An 18645-nucleotide genomic window follows, 5' to 3' on the forward strand; every position below is an offset into this window, starting at 1 on the left:
TTTCTCTGAATAAAACACCGATCCATAAACAAAGGCTCTTGTGGAAAAAAGCAATGCCCAGAAATACTCTTCCTACCCATCTCAAGAGTGTGTCTGACAGCTGGGGCCCACCCCCCAATGCTTCTACTGTGTGAGCACCGAGTCTATCAGCTAAGAACCAGATGGAACGGAGAAGCCAGGCCTGCTGTTATATGAAATTTTAATCCAATCCCTGCCCTCCTCACCGTTGTTCATCCTCCCACTTCCCCTGCCTGCCCAGCTGTAAATGGCATTGGCTGTGACCTTCCTGCCCTAGTGTGGTCTGTGTGGCTCCAACTCCAAATGCAGTCATTGATGCTATGGCCCAGGTCCCAGGCAGGGTGACCAAGGCACCTTCTGAACCACAAGTGGGTTTTGTTCGCTGTGTACACTGCATGCCAAGTCACTTCGGTCGTGTCCGACTCATAGCAACCCTATGTGCTGTAGCCGGCCAGGCTCCTCTGTCCATGAGATTCTCCAGGCAAGAATACTGGTGTGGGTTGCCATGCCCTCCTCCAGGGGATCTTCCTGACCCAGGGATTGACCTGCATCTCCCTCATTGGCAGGTGGGTTCTTTACCTCTGGCACCACCTGGGAAGCCAGCACTTTTGAAACCTTTAAATGTGAACACCGTTAACAAGGGTGCATTGCTCTTAAGTTTACCCCAATCCCCTGCCTAGTTCCCAGACTTCGGTTACTTTTGCTGTCACGGAGGATAAGCCATTTCCCGCAACAGTTCAGCCCAGACAGGGCCCACAGGTGCCCAGGACCAACTCAGCCCCATGTCGTCTGCCTGTTGTGGGGTTCAGCCGGTTCTAATGCAGCAACTCCAAGACCAGGGAACCAAATTGCATTCTGGTCTTTCTGTGACAGCTTACCATCTGCACATATTGGCTTGTTGCAATATGTTCAGGAAAAAAAAAAAAAAAAAAAACAGAAGAAAGTAGTAGACCTTTTTAAAAAGTCTCAACCTTAAGTTAAAAATTGCTGGTAGCCTGCTATGCTGTTTTAAGGTAATTTTAAAAAATATCTGTACATCAGAGTTTTAACAGCTCTGACTTTCAAAGTTGGAAAGAGGGATTCAATTATTTAACTTCCCTGGAACTCTCTACTGATTAGGGAATAAGGTAGGCTTTATTTTTCTTTCATGAACCTAAAAGAAATGACCTCTCATGATCTCATTTTTGGCCCTAGGAGAAGCTATTTCTTCTGTAACTACTTGGTGGGGTTCATCAAAGTTTTTCTCATGAGCATGGCTTTTATTTTTTTTGGCCAGTGTGTTCAGAGACCATAGCATAAAAGTAATCCATTTCTAAGGATCTTGTGAAGTAGATGTAACTACCTCGATGTTTACGGGTGAGGATACACACTCAGAGAAGCTACACCCCTTGCCCAAGGTCACACAATTAGCCACTCGACTTCATCCAGTAGCTCAAACAGGCTCTTTGCACCACCCAAGCGGCCCCCACTAACTAAAGGCCCACATCACTAAGCCCCTCAGCAAGTCACAGACCTCAGAGTCACCAAAGGAAGGAAGGGTCAACACAAGTCTTGCAAAAATTCAGAGTTAGGGGGAAAAATAGAAAAAACAGAAACCTACTGCATCTTTGCACAAAGAATATTTTAGCTTTGGTCCTGGATTTGTGGGTTCCATCCATGGCCACTTCACCCCAGGAGTCTGTAAACACATTTTTCATCCAGAGGATGTGGAGGCGTTGGCCTCTTCTAAAGCAGGCAGAGAGCAGAAGCAAAGGTACTTACTGGGAACTTCCCCAGTGGTCCAGTGGTTAGGAATCTACCTTGCAATGTAGGGGATGTGGGTTCAACTCCTGGTCGGGGAACTAAGTTGCTCCCACATGCTGTGGAGCAACCAAGCCCAAGCACCTCAATTACTGAGCCTGTGTACCACGATAGAAGACCCTGCGTGATGCAACTAAGACCCCATGTATGTGCTCAGTCCAACTCTTTGTGACCCCATGGTCTGTAGCCCACCAGGCTCCTCTGTCCATGGGGATTCTCCAGGCAAGAATACTGGAGTGGATTGTCATGCCCTCCTCCAGGGGATCTTCCCAACACAGGAATTGAACCCATGGCTTCCACATTGCAGGCATATTCTTTACCATCTGAGCTACCAGGGAAGCCCAAGACCCCATGCAGTCAAATAAATAAATAAATATAAAAAATAAAATAAACACTTACTTTTTAAACTAAATACTGATGATTAAAAAAACAAGGGTACTTACCGCCTTCAAACTCTGTCTGGCAATTCCCCGAGGTCTCATTCAGGCTCTCCTCCTCGTTGATGATGATGTTCTCAATGTCCTTCATCGTTAAGTGGTCCCGGAAGGCATGATAGAGGATGTGCTTCAACTCTTCCAGAGTTATCCTCTGCATGTCGAACTGTGGAGATAAAAGGGGCATGAGAAGGTCTGGGCACACGGTGGTGAGAACTTAGCTTGGGGCATGATGTATGATGTGTAGTTGCTTCAGTCGTGTCCGACTGTGACCCCATGGACTGTAGCCCACCAGGCTCCTCTGTCCATGGGATTTTCCAGGCAAGAATCCTGGAGTGGGTTGCCCTGCCCTCCTCCAGGGGATCTTCCCCAACCTGTGTCTTGCGATTCGATCTTCTACATCTTACATCTCCTGCCTTGGCAGATGGGTTTTTCATCACTAGCGCCACCTGGGACATGACTAGCAAGTCCCAAGCCTCCTCTACGCAAACTTGTCCCAGCTTTTCAAGACATCAGATGAGCAGTTTTCCGCCACACTCAGCTTCAAGCACACTTGTGAACTTGCAGGAACTTCTCAGAATTCAGGGAGTGCGACATTCCCCGCTCCATCGAGACTCCTGGTGAAAAACACGCCACCTGCTCGTTTGGCTTCTTCCTGCTCATCCAGCCATCTGCTATCACCCCTCCACACCTCGCGTACTTTGGAGTTGTGTCACACTTCAGACAATGCATATGTCTCTAGAAAGTTTTAAACCTTCCAAGAAATCAGCAACTCTCATCTTGCTCTAAGTATGTATCTTGTTCTAACAAGATAAAATGCACGTTTGCACGTTCAAAGTCATGTTTATGCAGAACAGCTGAGAAAAAGGTGTAACGTTTCCACTTATGTTCTTCCCCCGCAAGGGAGATTAACCTTTCCACTCCATTTCTATCAGATTTGGTTCTATCACTTTTTTGGCCAATGAAACGAGAGTAGAACTCACATAGGGTATTATCGATTAGACACTTTAAGAGCCATCATGTGGTTCTAGTCTGTGACCTTTTCCTTCTTCGATGAGAACAGCATGCCCTAAAAAGAACAGGTCCCAGAATGAGGATAAAGTGGAGAAGACAGCCCATAAAAGAAAAGTAATGTGAGTAAGAAATGTCCTTTGTCATTATTAGCCACAGAGGTTTGGGGCTTCTTTATTACTATGGTATAACTTGGTTTGAGTCAACAATACAGAAATTAGTACATAGAAATGAGAAGCTACCATAACAAAAATTCTAAAATATGATGTGTGGATTCCCGTGTCAGGCAGGCAGTGGGAAATAAGAAAACAGTATTGGGGGCTTCCCTGGTGGTCCAGTGGTTAAGAGTATACCTTGCAATGCAGGGGACACCAGTTTGATCCCTGGTCCAGGAAGATCCCCCATGCCTTGGGGCAACTAAGCCCGTATTCCACAACTGGAGAGTAGCCCCAGCTCTCTGTAACTAGAGAAAGCCTGCACACAGTGACACAGAGCCAGTACAACCAAAATTAAAAAAGAAAGAAAATGGTATTGGTGGCTGGGAAGATAACAACCCATGTTCAGTGCAGTTCAGTTCAGTCGCTCAGTCGTGTCCGACTCTTCGCGACCCCATGAATCGCAGCACGCCAGGCCTCCCTGTCCATCACCAACTCCCGGAGTTCACCCAGACCCACGTCCATCGAGTCAGTGATGCCATCCAGCCATCTCATCCTCTGTCGTCCCCTTCTCCTCCTGCCCCCAATCCCTCACAGCATCACAGTCTTTTCCAATGAGTCAACTCTTCCCATGAGGTGGCCAAAGTACTGGAGTTTCAGCTTCAGCATCATTCCCTCCAAAGAAATCCCAGGGCTGATCTCCTTCAGAATGGACTGGTTGGATCTCCTTGCAGTCCAAGGGACTCTCAAGAGTCTTCTCCAACACCACAGTTCAAAAGCATCAATTCCTCGGCACTCAGCTTTCTTTATAGTCCAACTCTCACATCCATACATGACCACAGGAAAAACCATAGCCTTGACTAGACGAACCTTTGTTGGCAAAGTAATGTCTCTGTTTTTGAATATGCTATCTAGGTTCGTCATAACTTTCCTTCCAAGGAGTGTCTTTTAATTTCATGGCTGCAGTCACCATCTGCAGTGATTTGGGAACATAGAAAAATAAAGTCAGCCACTGTTTCCACTGTTTCCCCATCTATTTCCCATGAAGTGATGGGACCAGATGCCATGATCTTCGTTTTCTGAATATTGAGCTTTAAGCCAACTTTTTCACTTTCCACTTTCACTTTCATCAAGAGGCTTTTGAGTTCCTCTTCACTTTCTGCCATAAGGGTGGTGTCATCTGCATATCTGAGGTTATTGATATTTCTCCCAGCAATCTTGATTCCAGCTTGTGTTTCTTCCAGTCCAGCGTTTCTCATGATGTACTCTGCATATACGTTAAATAAGCAGGGTGATAATATACAGCCTTGACATACTCCTTTTGCTATTTGGAACCAGTCTGTTGTTCCATGTCCAGTTCTAACTGTTGCTTCCTGACCTGCATGCAGATTTCTCAAGAGGCAGGTCAGGTGGTCTGGTATTCCCATCTCTTTCAGAATTTTCCACAGTTTATTGTGATCCACATAGTCAAAGACTTTGGCATAGTCAATAAAGCAGAAATAGATGTTTTTCTGGAACTCTCTTGCTTTTTCCATGATCCAGTGGATGTTGGCAATTTGATCTCTGGTTCCTCTGCCTTTTCTAAAACCAGCTAGAACATCAGGAAGTTCATGGTTCACATATTGCTGAAGCCTGGCTTGGAGAATTTTGAGCATTACTTTACTAGCATGTGAGATGAGTGCAATTGTGCGTTAGTTTGAGCATTCTTTGGCATTGCCTTTCTTTGGGATTGGGATGAAACTTACCTTTTCCAGTCCTGTGGCCACTGCTGAGTTTTCCAAATTTGCTGGCATATTGAGTGCAGTACTTTCACAGCATCATCTTTCAGGATTTGAAATAGCTCAACTGGAATTCCATTACCTCCACTAGCTTTGTTCGTAGTGATGCTTTCTAAGGCCCACCTGACTTCACATTCCAGGATGTCTGGCTCTAGGTCAGTGATCACATCATTGTGATTATCTGGGTCATGAAGATCTTTTTTTATAGTTCTTCTGTGTATTCTTGCCATCTCTTCTTAATATCGTCTGCTTCTGTTAGGTCCATACCATTTCTGTCCTTTATCGAGCCCATCTTTGCATGAAATGTCCCCTTGGTATCTCTAATTTTCTTGAAGAGATCTCTAGTCTTTCCCATTCTGTTGTTTTCCTCTATTTCTTTGCATTGATCACTGAGGAAGGCTCTCTTATCTCTTCTTGCTATTCTTTGGAACTCTGCATTCAGATGCTTATATCTTTATTTTTCTCCTTTGCTTTTTGCTTCTCTTCTTTTCACAGCTATTTGTAAGGCTTCCCCAGACAGCCATTTTGCTTTTTTGCATTTCTTTTCCATGGGGATGGTCTTGATCGCTGTCTCCTGTACAGTGTCATGAACCTCAGTCCATAGTTCATCAGGCACTCTATCAGATCTAGGCCCTTAAATCTATTTCTCACTTCCACTGTATAATCATAAGGAATTTGATTTAGGTCATACCTGAATGATCTAGTGGTTTTCCCTACTTTCTTCAACCCATGTTACGCAGTAGCAAAACATTTGGTAAAACTGTTGCCTGTGATAACTCAGAGGGTGGATACATATTGAATAAGTCTGTGGCTTTAGGTAAAAAGTTTGGGTGCAGCAGGGTCTAGCTGCAAGTTGCAAGTGGTTGCTCATCTATAAGAAAGAAATCAACTCAGAGTGAAATAAACAGATGATACCTCATTGTAGTTTTGATTTGCATTTCTCTAATAATTAGTAATGTAGAGCATCTTTTCATTTGTTTATTGGACATCTGTATGTCTTTTCTGGAGAAATGTCTGTTTAGGTCTTCTGCCCATTTTTTGATTAGGCTCTTTGTTTTCCTGATATTGAGCTGTATGAGCTACTTAGATATCATGGAGATTAACCGTTTGTCATATTGTTTCATTTGCAATTATTTTCTTCCATTCTGAGGATTGTCTTTTAATCTTGTTTATTGTTTCCTTTGCTGTGCAAAAGCTTTGCTACCTCACACTAGTCAGAATGGTCATCATGAAAAAATCTACAAACAATAAATATGGAGAGGATGTGGAGAAAAGGGAACCCTCCTACATGACTTACACAGTTGTGTCTGAGTCTTCATGACCCCATGGACTGTGGCCTGCCAGGCTCCTCTGTCCATGGAATATTCCAGGCAAGAATACTGGAGTGGGCAGCGATTCCCTTCTCCAGGGATCTTCCCAGCCCAGGGAATGAACCCAGGTCTCCCGCACTGAAGGCAGATCCTTTACCATCTGAGCCGCCACGGAAGCCCTCCAAAAAGTGAAAGTTTCTCAGTTGTGTCCGGCTCTTTGAGACCCCATGCACTGTGCGCCACCAGGCTCCTCTGTCCATGGAATTCCCCAGGGAAGAACACTGGAGTGGGTGGCCATTCTCTTCTCCAGGAGATCTTCTTGACCCAGGGATCAAACCCGGGTTTCCTGCATTGCAGGCAGACTCTTTACCACCTGAGCCACCAGGAAACAGAACTAGGGTCTAATCTAATCAAGTAACATTCTTCACCCCAAGGTCTGTTCAACAGGATTTCAGAATTGCTCTGAGGCTTTGGCTGATGTGTATCTTCCATTGTTTGTTTTCTGGATGAGCACGTTCTTGGTGGTTAGCCCAACTCTGCCATTATTATGCATGTGTGTGCATGGTGGCAGGGGAGGGTAATTTGTCTCCATAAGCTCATATGTCTTCAGATCAAGAGAAGTCACCTACATCTTGAGATTCTAGATCTTGAGTCTTCCGTTGTCCTTGGGTGGGACTTCCAAGTGTCTTCCTTGGGGAGGGGATGAATGCTTTTTGTGTCTGAAGGGAGGGAAGTGAGTATTTAGGAAAAGAGTGTGGGCTGTAACGGGTTATATTATTTCCAATGATTTATTCCCCTTTCCTGTCAGAGGATGTCTCCCTGCCCATTCGCACCAGGCTTTGGCCAATAAAATGAGAATGAAATTTGTATATGAAAGTGATGGAATTCTGAGGAAAAGTTTCAAACCCATCAGTGTGTCCTGCCATTTCTCTTTTTTTTCTGCCACAAAAGCACATAAATAGGGGGTGTTCCTTCATCCTGGCCCCCAGAGTGAATGCAACAAGGAGCTAATCCACAGGGGGCATGTAATTTGAGTGAGAAATAAACCCTGGTTGTCAGCCACTACGCCTGACATTGGGATTTCTGCAGGATAACTCACCCAAGACTGAATTCAGAAGTCAATGATTGAAGTTAGACTGGATCATAATGAAAGGAAGTTTGAGACATTTTTTGAAAATGTCTTTTAAATTATCTTTTTAAAAAAGACATTTTCTTTCTCCCTGATTTCTTTGTAAAGCGATTGCCACCTTCCTTTCAATAATTTAATTGACAAATTAAATGGGGTTACTGGAACTTGCTGGAAACCTAAATGACTCAAGCTCAAAGCCATTTATATGAGTGAGAATAATTGAAGGGGGAGTGTGTGTGTAAGTGGATTTGTTTTCTGCATCACAGTTTAATTGACTGTGAAAGTGAATTCCGAGATACACTTAGGGTTGACCCATGACATCATCTCCCTTTAGATTTGAGAGGAGAACGTGTGGTTGTTAGCCTGGATGTTGAGAGAAGCCTGGAAAAATGTATGGTGAGGATGATGGACCTCACAGATGGGAAATTTGGGGTCCCTCTGCCACGGTTAGAGACTAAGAGTGACAACATCAAAGAGACTCTGAGAAAATGAGCAGCCAGTTCCTGGAAGACCAATCGAAGGACTGCAGTGTCTGAAAAATTCTCCCCAGCTGAGAATTTGCTGAAATTCAGGTATTAGGTGAAAAGAACTTCAAGGGCTGTAAAAAGAGAAGGAAAAATGGAGATTCCAGAAATCTATAGTTTTCCTTTAATTTGGTTCTCTGGGTCAGGTTGAATGTTAGAATACTATGGTTTAAGCAAAATCAGTTGAGTAGAATTCCATGTTTTCTATATTGTCATAATAGATCTTTTACAAGTTTGAAAGAAGTCACTATAAAACAGTATGGGCACAGTGCCAACAAGTTTTTTTTCCATCATGGGCAATCCATTTTTCTTGAGTCAATTTTGAAATTATGTCCTTTCTCAGAAACCCAGCAGAAAGGTTTTCATTATTGTTAGCATGGAACCATGCACAAGAGTACCACAATTTTACATTTCTCTCAATACTTCTTATATCTCACTTTGTATTTTTAACCCTATTTGTCTTCCTTCTAGGTGTGATTTTTGTTGTTTCTTCTGTTTCTAGTGGATCACGATTAAAGAATGTAGCCTGTACATCTGCTGTTTTTAGGACTCTAAGCAGTTTCCCAATATGGTAAAATCTCTGTAGAGTTAATTACACAAATATAGTTGCCCTTGTTAATTATATTATGTAGCCTTATAAGTATAATCTGTATCTCCTGTAACCTTACTTTCTTTGACTTGAATTGTCAAAGACCATGAGTAATGCATTACAGTCTGTGGAAAAGAATCGCATCTCCATATATTGTTTTTTTAGTCCTAATATTTTTTAAATGAGGCTCTTCTTCATAGCAAGACAACTGAGTTCCTAATTCAACAAATGGTTATGGAGGCCAGCTCCACACCAGACACTGTGATGGAGACACAGAGATGAGCAAGACATTGATCCTGCTCTCAAAAGGCAAGCAAACGAGCGATTTCGATTCAGTAGGATAACTGGCTGTGACAAGGGCAGCCCAGGATGGCTTGGAACCCCTGGGAAATGTCCATCATACAGCCATATGTTGAGTTCGTCTAAGGACTTGGAGCAGAAGGGTTTCGGGGATGACGTGAGAATTGTGGTTGTGGTGCTAGTCAATAAACACCTGTATGCCATGATGAGGAGCTCAGTTGCTGCTGTTGTTTCTATGGAAGTATAGTTGGTTTACAGTGTTGTGTTAGTTCCAGGTGTGGGGCAAAGTGATGTAGTTATACACACACATACATATACATATATATGTGTGAGTGTGTATATATATATGTTCTTTTTCAGATCCTTTTTCATTATAGGTTCTTATAAGATATTGAATATAGTTCCCTGTGCTATACAGGACGTCCTTGTTGTTTATTTTATATATAACAGCATGCATCTGTTAATTCCAAACTCCTAATTTATCCCTCCCTCCCTCTCCCCTTCAGTAAGTGTAAGTTTGTTCTCAATGTCTGTGAGTCTGTTTCTATTTTGTAAATAAGTTCGTTTGTATCTTTTTTTTAAGATTCTACATATAAGTGACATCATAGGATATTTGTCTTCCACTGTCTGACTCACTTCACTTAGTAGGATAATCTCTAGGTCCACCCACAGCTTGGTTGTTTGTTTGTCTTCCCGACCCCAGGGATTGAACCTGCATCTCCCGTGACTGCATCTCCCGGATTCTTTACTGATGAGCCATTGGGGAAGCTGCCAGGCCCAAGATGAAGCCACTTCTACCTGAGGCATCACATTAGCAAATCAAAACCTACATAACTTTCATGTCCCTGTAAACACTTCTCTTGACCAGAAACCCAGGATGTCCAGTCAGCCAATTACCAAATGCCAACCCAACTCTGGGCCTTCTCATCCCAAACAAGGGTGACCTTGTGACCCCAGCCAATCTGCTATTTCCTATATTTCTCTTCTTTGTTCTTTATTCTTATCTTACAAAAGCTTCCTGCCTTCTGCCCCATGGTGGTGTTCTCAGAATGGAGACTGTCTGCTTCATGAAGCATTAAATAAAGTTTGCTGATATCACCAGAACTGTCTTCTTTAATCATTTTTTAACTGTGGGCTATGGCGACAGATAATCACAATGGTGTGATTACTGACCTAGAGCCAGACATCCTGGAATGTGAAGTCAAGTGGGCCTTAGAAAGCATCACTATGAACAAAGCTAGTGGAAGTGATGGAATTCCAGTTGAGCTATTCCAAATCCTGAAAGATGATGCTATGAAAGTGCTGCACTCAATATGCCAGCAAATTTGGAAAATTCAGCAGTGGCCACAGGACTAGAAAAGGTCAGTTTTCATTCCAATCCCAAAGAAAGGCAATGCCAAAGAATGCTCAAACTAACGCACAATTGCACTCATCTCACATGCTAGTAAAGTAATGCTCAAAATTCTCCAAGCCAGGCTTCAGCAATACGTGAACCATGAACTTCCTGATGTTCAAGCTGGTTTTAGAAAAGGCAGAGGAATCAGAGATTAAATTGCCAACATCTGCTGGATCATGGAAAAAGCAAGAGAGTTCCAGAAAAACATCTATTTCTGCTTTATTGACTATGCCAAAGCCTTTGACTGTGTGGATCACAATAAACTGTGGAAAATTCTGAAAGAGATGGGAATACCAGACTACCTGATCTGCCTCTTGAGAAATTTGTATGCAGGTCAGGAAGCAACAGTTAGAACTGGACATGGAACAACAGACTGGTTCCAAATAGGAAAAGGAGTTCGTCAAGGCTGTATATTGTCACCCTGCTTATTTAACTTCTATGCAGAGTACATCATGAGAAACGCTGGACTGGAAGAAACACAAACTGGAATCAAGATTGCCGGGAGAAATATCAATAACCTCAGATATGCAGATGACACCACCCTTATGGCAGAAAGTGAAGAGGAACTCAAAAGCCTCTTGATGAAAGTGAAAGTGGAGAGTGAAAAAGTTGGCTTAAAGCTCAACATTCAGAAAACGAAGATCATGGCATCCGGTCCCACCACTTCATGGCAAATAGATGGGGAAACAGTGGAAACAGTGGCTGACTTTATTTTTCTGGGCTCCAAAATCACTACAGATGGTGACTGCAGCTATGAGATTAAAAGACGCTTACTCCTTGGAAGGAAAGTTATGACCAACCTAGATAGCATATTCAAAAGCAGAGACATTACTTTGCCAACGAAGGTCCATCTAGTCAAGGCTATGGTTTTTCCTGTGGTCATGTATGGATGTGAGAGTTGGACTGTGAAGAAGGCTGAGCACCGAAGAATTGATGCTTTTGAACTGTGGTGTTGGAGAAGACTGTTGAGAGTCCCTTGGACTGCAAGGAGATCCAACCAGTCCATTCTGAAGGAGATCAGCCCTGGGATTTCTTTGGAAGGAATGATGCTAAAGCTGAAACTCCAGTACTTTGGCCACCTCATGTGAAGAGTTGACTCATTGGAAAAGACTCTGATGCTGGGAGGGATTGGGGGCAAGAGGAGAAGGGGACGACAGAGGATGAGATGGCTGGATGGCATCACTGACTCGATGGATGTGGGTCTGGGTGAACTCCGGGAGTTGGTGATGGACAGGGAGGCCTGGCGTGCTGCAATTCATGGGGTTGCAAAGAGTCGGACATGACTGAGCGACTGACCTGATCTGATCTGACAGCATTCAAGAGCTGTGTAAGAAAGAGGTGGACAAGGTGAGTCACTGTGTGTGGAGGTTGAAGGTGAATGAACTGGTCAGATAACACCAGGTTTCGTGTTCAGCTGAATGGGAACAGAGGGAGAACAATCTTGAAGAGAAAGGTGATATGTGAACTCGTGGATGTGGTCATTGGCAGTTCGAGAGGGATAACCTAACAGAATAGCCCAAGAGGCAGTAGGTCGCACAGATATGGGCTGATGACCTGACAGTCATTCGCATACAGATGAAAATAAAAGTCATCAGAAAGGATGGTAACACCTTGGAAGAGTGTACTGAATACGAAAAAGCCCAGGCATTGGGAGGATATCAAGAGAAACAGATGGGCAGCCCCCATTATAGAATGGGCAAAGTGTGCATGATATTAGGAATTATAATAAGTATATATTTTGGTCTTCTGTCCATTGTTCCTGACTCACAGCTCCTCAGACGCTTGGAATTTCTTAAGTGAGAAGAGCAATGGAGTATCTTTGTTATCGTATTTGGTCTCTTGTCCTCAGTTCCTGAGAACTGTAAGTGGGTATCTGGTTATTCATAACAAGCCCCTGTCATCCACAACAGAGTTTATGTTACTGAAATGACTTTTGGAAACCCTCTTCCCTGGTGCCTCAGATGGTGAAAAATCTGCCTGCAGTGTGGGAGACCCAGGTTCAATCCCTGGGTCAGGAAGATCCCCTGAAGAAGGGAATGACAACCCACTCCAGTATTCTTGCCTGGAGAATTCCATGGACAGAGGAGTCTGGTAGGCTACATACAGTCTGTGGGGTTGCAAACAGTCAGACATGACTGAGCAAATCTCTGACAGACAGACAAAAGATGGAGATGGTCACCAGGAGAATCAGTCATAAATAGCTGGAACTCTCAGTCTTATCTCCTGCTATGCAGGGAGTGGAGAAGGGCTGGATGTTCAATCACTCACTCATGGTCAGTGATTTAATCAATCATGTTTATGTCATGAAACCTCATAATAATTCAGAAGGAGGGGGTTCAGAGACCTTCTCAGTTAGTAAACCAGAATGCATCCATGCTCTGCCATGCCAGGCCCCCAGCTCCATGAGGTAGATGCCTCTTTGTTCACCATATGCATCGGGCCTTTATATCACCCTATGCATCAGGCCATCAATTTGTATCCTTTAACAGTCTTGTAATAAACTGGCAATCTAGCAAGTCACGAGAAATACTGGGCTGGATGAATCACAAGCTGGAATCAACATTGCCAGGAAAAATATCAACAACCTCAGATATACAGGTGATAACCACTCTAATGGCAGAAAGTGAAGAGGAACTAAAAAGCCTCTAGATGAGGATGAAAGAGGAGAGTGAAAAAGCTGGCTTAAAACTCGACATTCAAAAAACAATGATCATGGCATCCAGTCCCATCACTTCATGGCAAATTGAAGGGGAAAAAGTATAAACAGTGACAGATTTTATTTCCTTGGGCTCCAAAATTATTGGATGGTGGATTAGTGGATGGTGACTGAAACTATGAAATTAAAAGATGCTTGCTCTTTGGAAGGAAAGCTATGACAAACCTAGACAGTGTACTAGAAAACAGAGACACCACTTTGCCAACAAAGGTCCATATAGTCAAAACTATAGTTTTTCCAGTAGTCATGTACAGATGTGAGAGTTGGACCATAAAGAAGGCTGAGCATTGAAGAATTGATGCTTTCTAATTGTGGTGCTGGAGATGACTCTTGAGAGTCCCTTGGACTGCAAGATGAAACCAGTCAATCCTAAAGGAAATCAACCCTGAATATTCATGGGAAGGACTGATGCTGAAGCTGAAGCTCCAATACTTTGGCTACCTGATACTCATTGGAAAAGCCCCTGATGCTGGTAAAGATTGAGGGCAGGAGGAGACAGAATGAGATGATTGGATGGCATCACCAACTCAATGGACATGAGCTTGAGCAAACTCTAGGAGATAGTGAAGGACAGAGAAGCCTGGTGTCCTCCAGTCCACCCAGGTCTCAGAGTTGGACACAACTTAGTGACTGAACAGCAACAAGTAAGTAAACTGGTTTCCTGAGTTTTGTGAGCTGCTCTAGCAAATTAATAGAACCAAGGAGTGGGTTGTGGGAACATTTGATTTATAGCCAGTCAGTTAGAAGTACAGGTGACAACCTGGACTTGTGATTGGCATCTGAGGTAGTGGAGTGGGTGGGCAGTCTTGTGAGATCGAGCCCTTAATTTCTGGAATCTGATACTGTCTTTGGGTAGATAGTGTCAGAATTGAGTTGAATGGTAGGACACCCAGCTAATGATGGAGAATTGCTTTGTGGTGGGGGAAAAAAATCCACACATTAGAAATGGGTATAGAATTGTGGCGTATCTTGTTTTAAGTATACCCAATCCATTATTAAAAAATATTTCAGTGCTTTCTGTTTGAAAAAAGTCAATTTTTACATCAGCATGGCTATGCTTGTTTTCTCTCTGTGTGCGTTTTCTATTACATGTCTCTCTTCAGTTCAGTTGCTCAGTTGTGTCTGACTCTTTGGAAACCCCATGGACTGCAGCACACTAGGCTTCCCTGTCCTTTACCATCTCCCGAAGCTTGCTCAAACTCATATCTATTGAATCAGTGATGCCATCCAACCATCTCATCCTCTGTTGTCCCCTTCTCCTCCTGCCTTCAATCTTTCCCAGCATCAGGGTCTTTTCCAGTGAGTTGGCTCTTTGTATCAGGAGACCAAAGAACTTCAGCTTCAGCATCAGTCCTTCAATGAATATTCAGAGTTGATTTCCTTTAGGATTGACTGATTTGATCTCCTTGCAGTCCAAGGAACTCTCAAGAGTCTTCTCCAACACCACAGTTTAAAAGCATCAATTTTTTGGCGTTCAGCTTTCTTTATGGTCCAACTCTCACATCCATACATGACTACTGGAAAAATCATAGCTTTGACTAGATGGACGTTTGTTGGCAAAGTAATGCCTGCTTTTTAATACACTGTTTAGGTTTGTCATAGCTTTTCTTCCAAGGAGCAAGTGTCTTTTAATTTCATGGCTGCAGCAACCATCTGTAGTGATTTTGGAGCACAAGAAAATAAAGTCTGTCACTGTTTCCATTGTTTCCCCATCTATTTGCCATGAAGTGATGGGACTGGATGCCATGATCTTAGTTTTTTGAATGTTGAGTTTCTTCACTCTCCTCTTTCACTTTCATCAAGAGGCTCTTTAATTCCTCTTTGCTTTCTGCCATAAGGGTGGTGTCATCTGCATATCTGAGGCTATTGAAAGAAATGCCTCTCATGTTATATTAAACACATCTCTTTATAAAGGTATGATTCTTGGCATAGACAGAACAAATGCATGGATACCAAGGGGAGAGGGAGGGTGAGATGAATTAGGATATTGGAATCAACCCATATATACTATTGATACTATGTGTAAAATAGGTAACTAATGAGAACATACTGTGTAGCACAGGGATCTCTATTGGATGCTCTGGTGACTTAATAGGGAAGGAAATCCAAAAAAGAGGGGATACATGTAAATGCACAGATGATTCATTTTGCTGTTCAGCAGAAACTTGACACAACATTGTAAAACAACTATACTCCAATAAAATTTTTAAAAATTCATGTTCCACATATTAAATAAGAAACATGTTAATAAAATAAAACATTTTTTATTTTCAAAAAAACCAGGAAACAATTTACAACCAATGAGGACAACATAAAAGGAACACCTAACTTACTAGGTAACAGGTATTATCCTAAACATTGAAGGAAATAAAGACTCATGAGAATTAAGCTGAAAAATAAAAGGCATGGCTCTTGGGAGGGATAAATTAGGAGTCTGGGATTAAAATATACACACTACTATATATAAATTAGATAACCAATAAAGAAAGACCTCCTGTAGAGCACAGGGAACTATATTTAATATCTTATAATAACCTATAATGGAAAAGAATCTAAAAAGGAATAAATATATAGTATATATACATATATATGTGTATATATATGTATATATATAACCGAGTCATTTTCTGTACACTTGAAACTGACCCAACATTGTAAATCAACTGTTTCAATAAAAATGTTTTTAAAACTTCAAAAAAAAAAGCATATTCTTTATAAAGACAATAGAGTTGGATTAAAAAAAACATCTAACGAGATTCTTTGCCTTCAATGGTGGAGTCTAGTTACATTTTCATCTATCATTTAAACAAATTTGACTATACTTTCATTGTTTTATCTCCTGCTTTCTAGCCTTCAGATCTTCCTTATGCTTTCCTTGCCTTTTGTCTTTTATAAAAAGAAAACCTAGAGTGTTCCTCGTTTTGATTATAGTGGTGGGTATCTTTCCATTTATCAAATGCATTACTTAACTCATAATTTCTTATATTATCAAATTCAAGAAATTGAATTGCATTTTCTCATCTTTCTTTACATATGATAAGAAAACTCATAAACCTTCATGTTCCTATCTCTTACCCTACACTTTAAAGTCTTTGTAAGTTTAATTTGAGATTTATCATGGCACGTTTTCTACTATTTTCATCTTGTTCTAGAATAGTATTTGGCATCCACATTTAATTTTGTAACAACATTTCTAACAGCTACTGCTGCTTCATTGTATTTTAATTGACTTCAATGCTCAGTTGCACTTTTCTATGACTTTCTCAACCCCAAGTCCCTGATTTCCATCCAATTATCTGCTACAAAACTTAAAAAAAATGTTTGACAATGAAACATTTGTGAACATTACCTTTTCTGAGTTCTTATAATCTGAAAATACTTAGCTCCATTCTCCACTTCCCATGATAGACCACTTAGTCTCGTAGAAAATTCTAGAACTGCACAAAATTTCCCCTCAAGCTCCTTTGGAATGTCTCTAGTTCCAGTGTTATTTATTGTGGGGGAGAAGCAAAGAGATTGGCCTAACTGCTCACTTTGAAGATAATTTTTTTTTCTACCTAGATACTAGTAGGAATATTTTATTATCTGTGAAACTAAAAATAAATGTCTTCCATACTCTGCTAAATGATGTCTTTGCATTAATCTTGGCTGGAGTTTCATGAGCAGGCTTTTATTAATAATTTTTACACTCATGTCATTTTCTGCCTCCTGTTTCTTGACAACCACTTTAGATCTTGTCTTTCTCCTGTTCTATCTGATACTTCCTTTATCCAGAACACAAATGCTTCTTAGATTTCTATTCTTTGTTTCCAAAGTTTTCATCTTTTCTCTAATAATTTTCATCACTTTGTTTTGTATTTCATATAACTCTTTTTTTTTTAATGTACTGTTAATTCTGTTCCTACTATCTCTAGGGAAGATTTTAATTCTGCAGAGTAATTTTGTTTCCTTCCCTAATCTTATTACTTTATATCATTTATTGTATTATGTATTATATTATTATTTTATTTATCCATTCCTTTTGTGCTCCTGCCCAAGGTTATGGTTGCTGCTCTGAAAAAAAAAAAAAGATCTAAAAGTCTCTTGCATCACTTTTTTTTAATTGGGGTACAGTTGCTTTACAATGTTGTGTTAGTTTCTGTTATACAATGTATTGAATCAGTTATGTATATACATATATCTCCTCCCTCTTGAGCCTCCCTCCCACCCCAGCCCTATCCCAATAGGGTCCTCTGTGATAACCCAGAGGACCAAGCTGAGATCCCTGTACTATATACAGCAGCTACCCACTAGCTATCTGTTTTACACATGCACATAAATTAATCCCAATCTCCCAATTCATCCCACCCCCCATTGCATCACTTTTAAAGATTAAAATATTAAGGAACATGTGACAGACCTCTTCTACAATTCTCACATGATAACTCCTTCTCTGCTCTCTTTTCCTTAGACTTGCTAAACTGTAATTAATCCAGTGCTATGGTTATTATTGTTTCTAAATACACAAATGAAAAACTGGTGAACCAAATGCTGGATTTGCCAATGGAGAAAGTGATGAGGATGTTTTGGGGCCCTATTGCCCAGATGGTTGTGGGGATTCTGACTGAGCATCAGGCACTGTGTGTGTGTCTGTGAGCTCAGTGCACAAGTCTTACAGCCATTCCTCAGCTGCAGCTTTGTGATACAGATCATCTTGCTCAGGAAGCCTGGTTCTCCTAAAGCAGGAAGATGGCTGTTCATCCCTGATTCATCTAGCCCAGCAATTCTAAAGTGTGTTCCCTGGACCAGCAGTCATCTGGAAACCAGTTGGAAATGCAAACTTCCAGCTCCATCCCTATTCCAGAGTTGAATCTGTTAGGTAGTTAGAATAGGAAACAGGAGTCCCGAATGGCCGGTGGCTAAAAGACAAGGAAGGGAAAAGCCCACGAGAATAGAACAAAAGAAGGTCCAAGGACCAGAGTGAGGACCTCAAGTAGAACAAACAACACTCCTGGCTAGCCCAATTTACATAGGGCAGGCCCAGGGGGAGGAAAAAAACATATAAAAAGAGGAGCCAAAAGGCGGGGGCTCTCTATCTCTCTCTCTCTTTCCCGTGCGCTGGTGCGCTCCTCCACTCTCTTCTCTTCACGTCTTTGGGTTGGCATGCCCTCACGCTTTGAAGATGGATTCTCCTGCTATCTTCTAAATAAAATAGAGCTGTAACACTGATTTGTCTAAAAGCTATAACACGGTCTGTCCAAGACCCGAGAGCTGTGACTCACCGAGGGCTTTAATGTCCGTCACTCCAAATCTTTGTTGTAATGAGACCGAACAGAGGAGCATACACTCACCTGACAAATCCTAAAGGAAATCAATTCAGAGTATTGATTGGAAAGACTGATGCTGAAGCTCCAATACTTTGGCCACCTGATGCGAAGAGCCAACTCGTTGGAAAAGACCCTGATGCTGGGAAAGATTGAAGGCAGGAGGAGAAGGGGATGACTGA

General features: G+C 41.9%; 1 protein-coding gene across 5 annotated transcripts in view; it reads right to left on the bottom strand.

Moving 5' to 3' along the window:
- Positions 1-18645, bottom strand: part of CALN1 (calneuron 1) — a 532935-nt gene that overhangs the window by 22180 nt on the left and 492110 nt on the right. For all 5 annotated transcript variants that reach the window (XM_027526973.1, XM_027526978.1, XM_027526976.1 and 2 more), the window contains exon 5: positions 2262-2418. In XM_027526973.1, the coding sequence (XP_027382774.1) occupies positions 2262-2418 (157 nt within the window). The remainder of the gene's footprint in view (positions 1-2261; positions 2419-18645) is intronic.

Source organism: Bos indicus x Bos taurus, chromosome 25 (genome assembly GCF_003369695.1).
Source record: "Bos indicus x Bos taurus breed Angus x Brahman F1 hybrid chromosome 25, Bos_hybrid_MaternalHap_v2.0, whole genome shotgun sequence".
Classification (NCBI taxonomy): domain Eukaryota; kingdom Metazoa; phylum Chordata; class Mammalia; order Artiodactyla; family Bovidae; genus Bos; species Bos indicus x Bos taurus.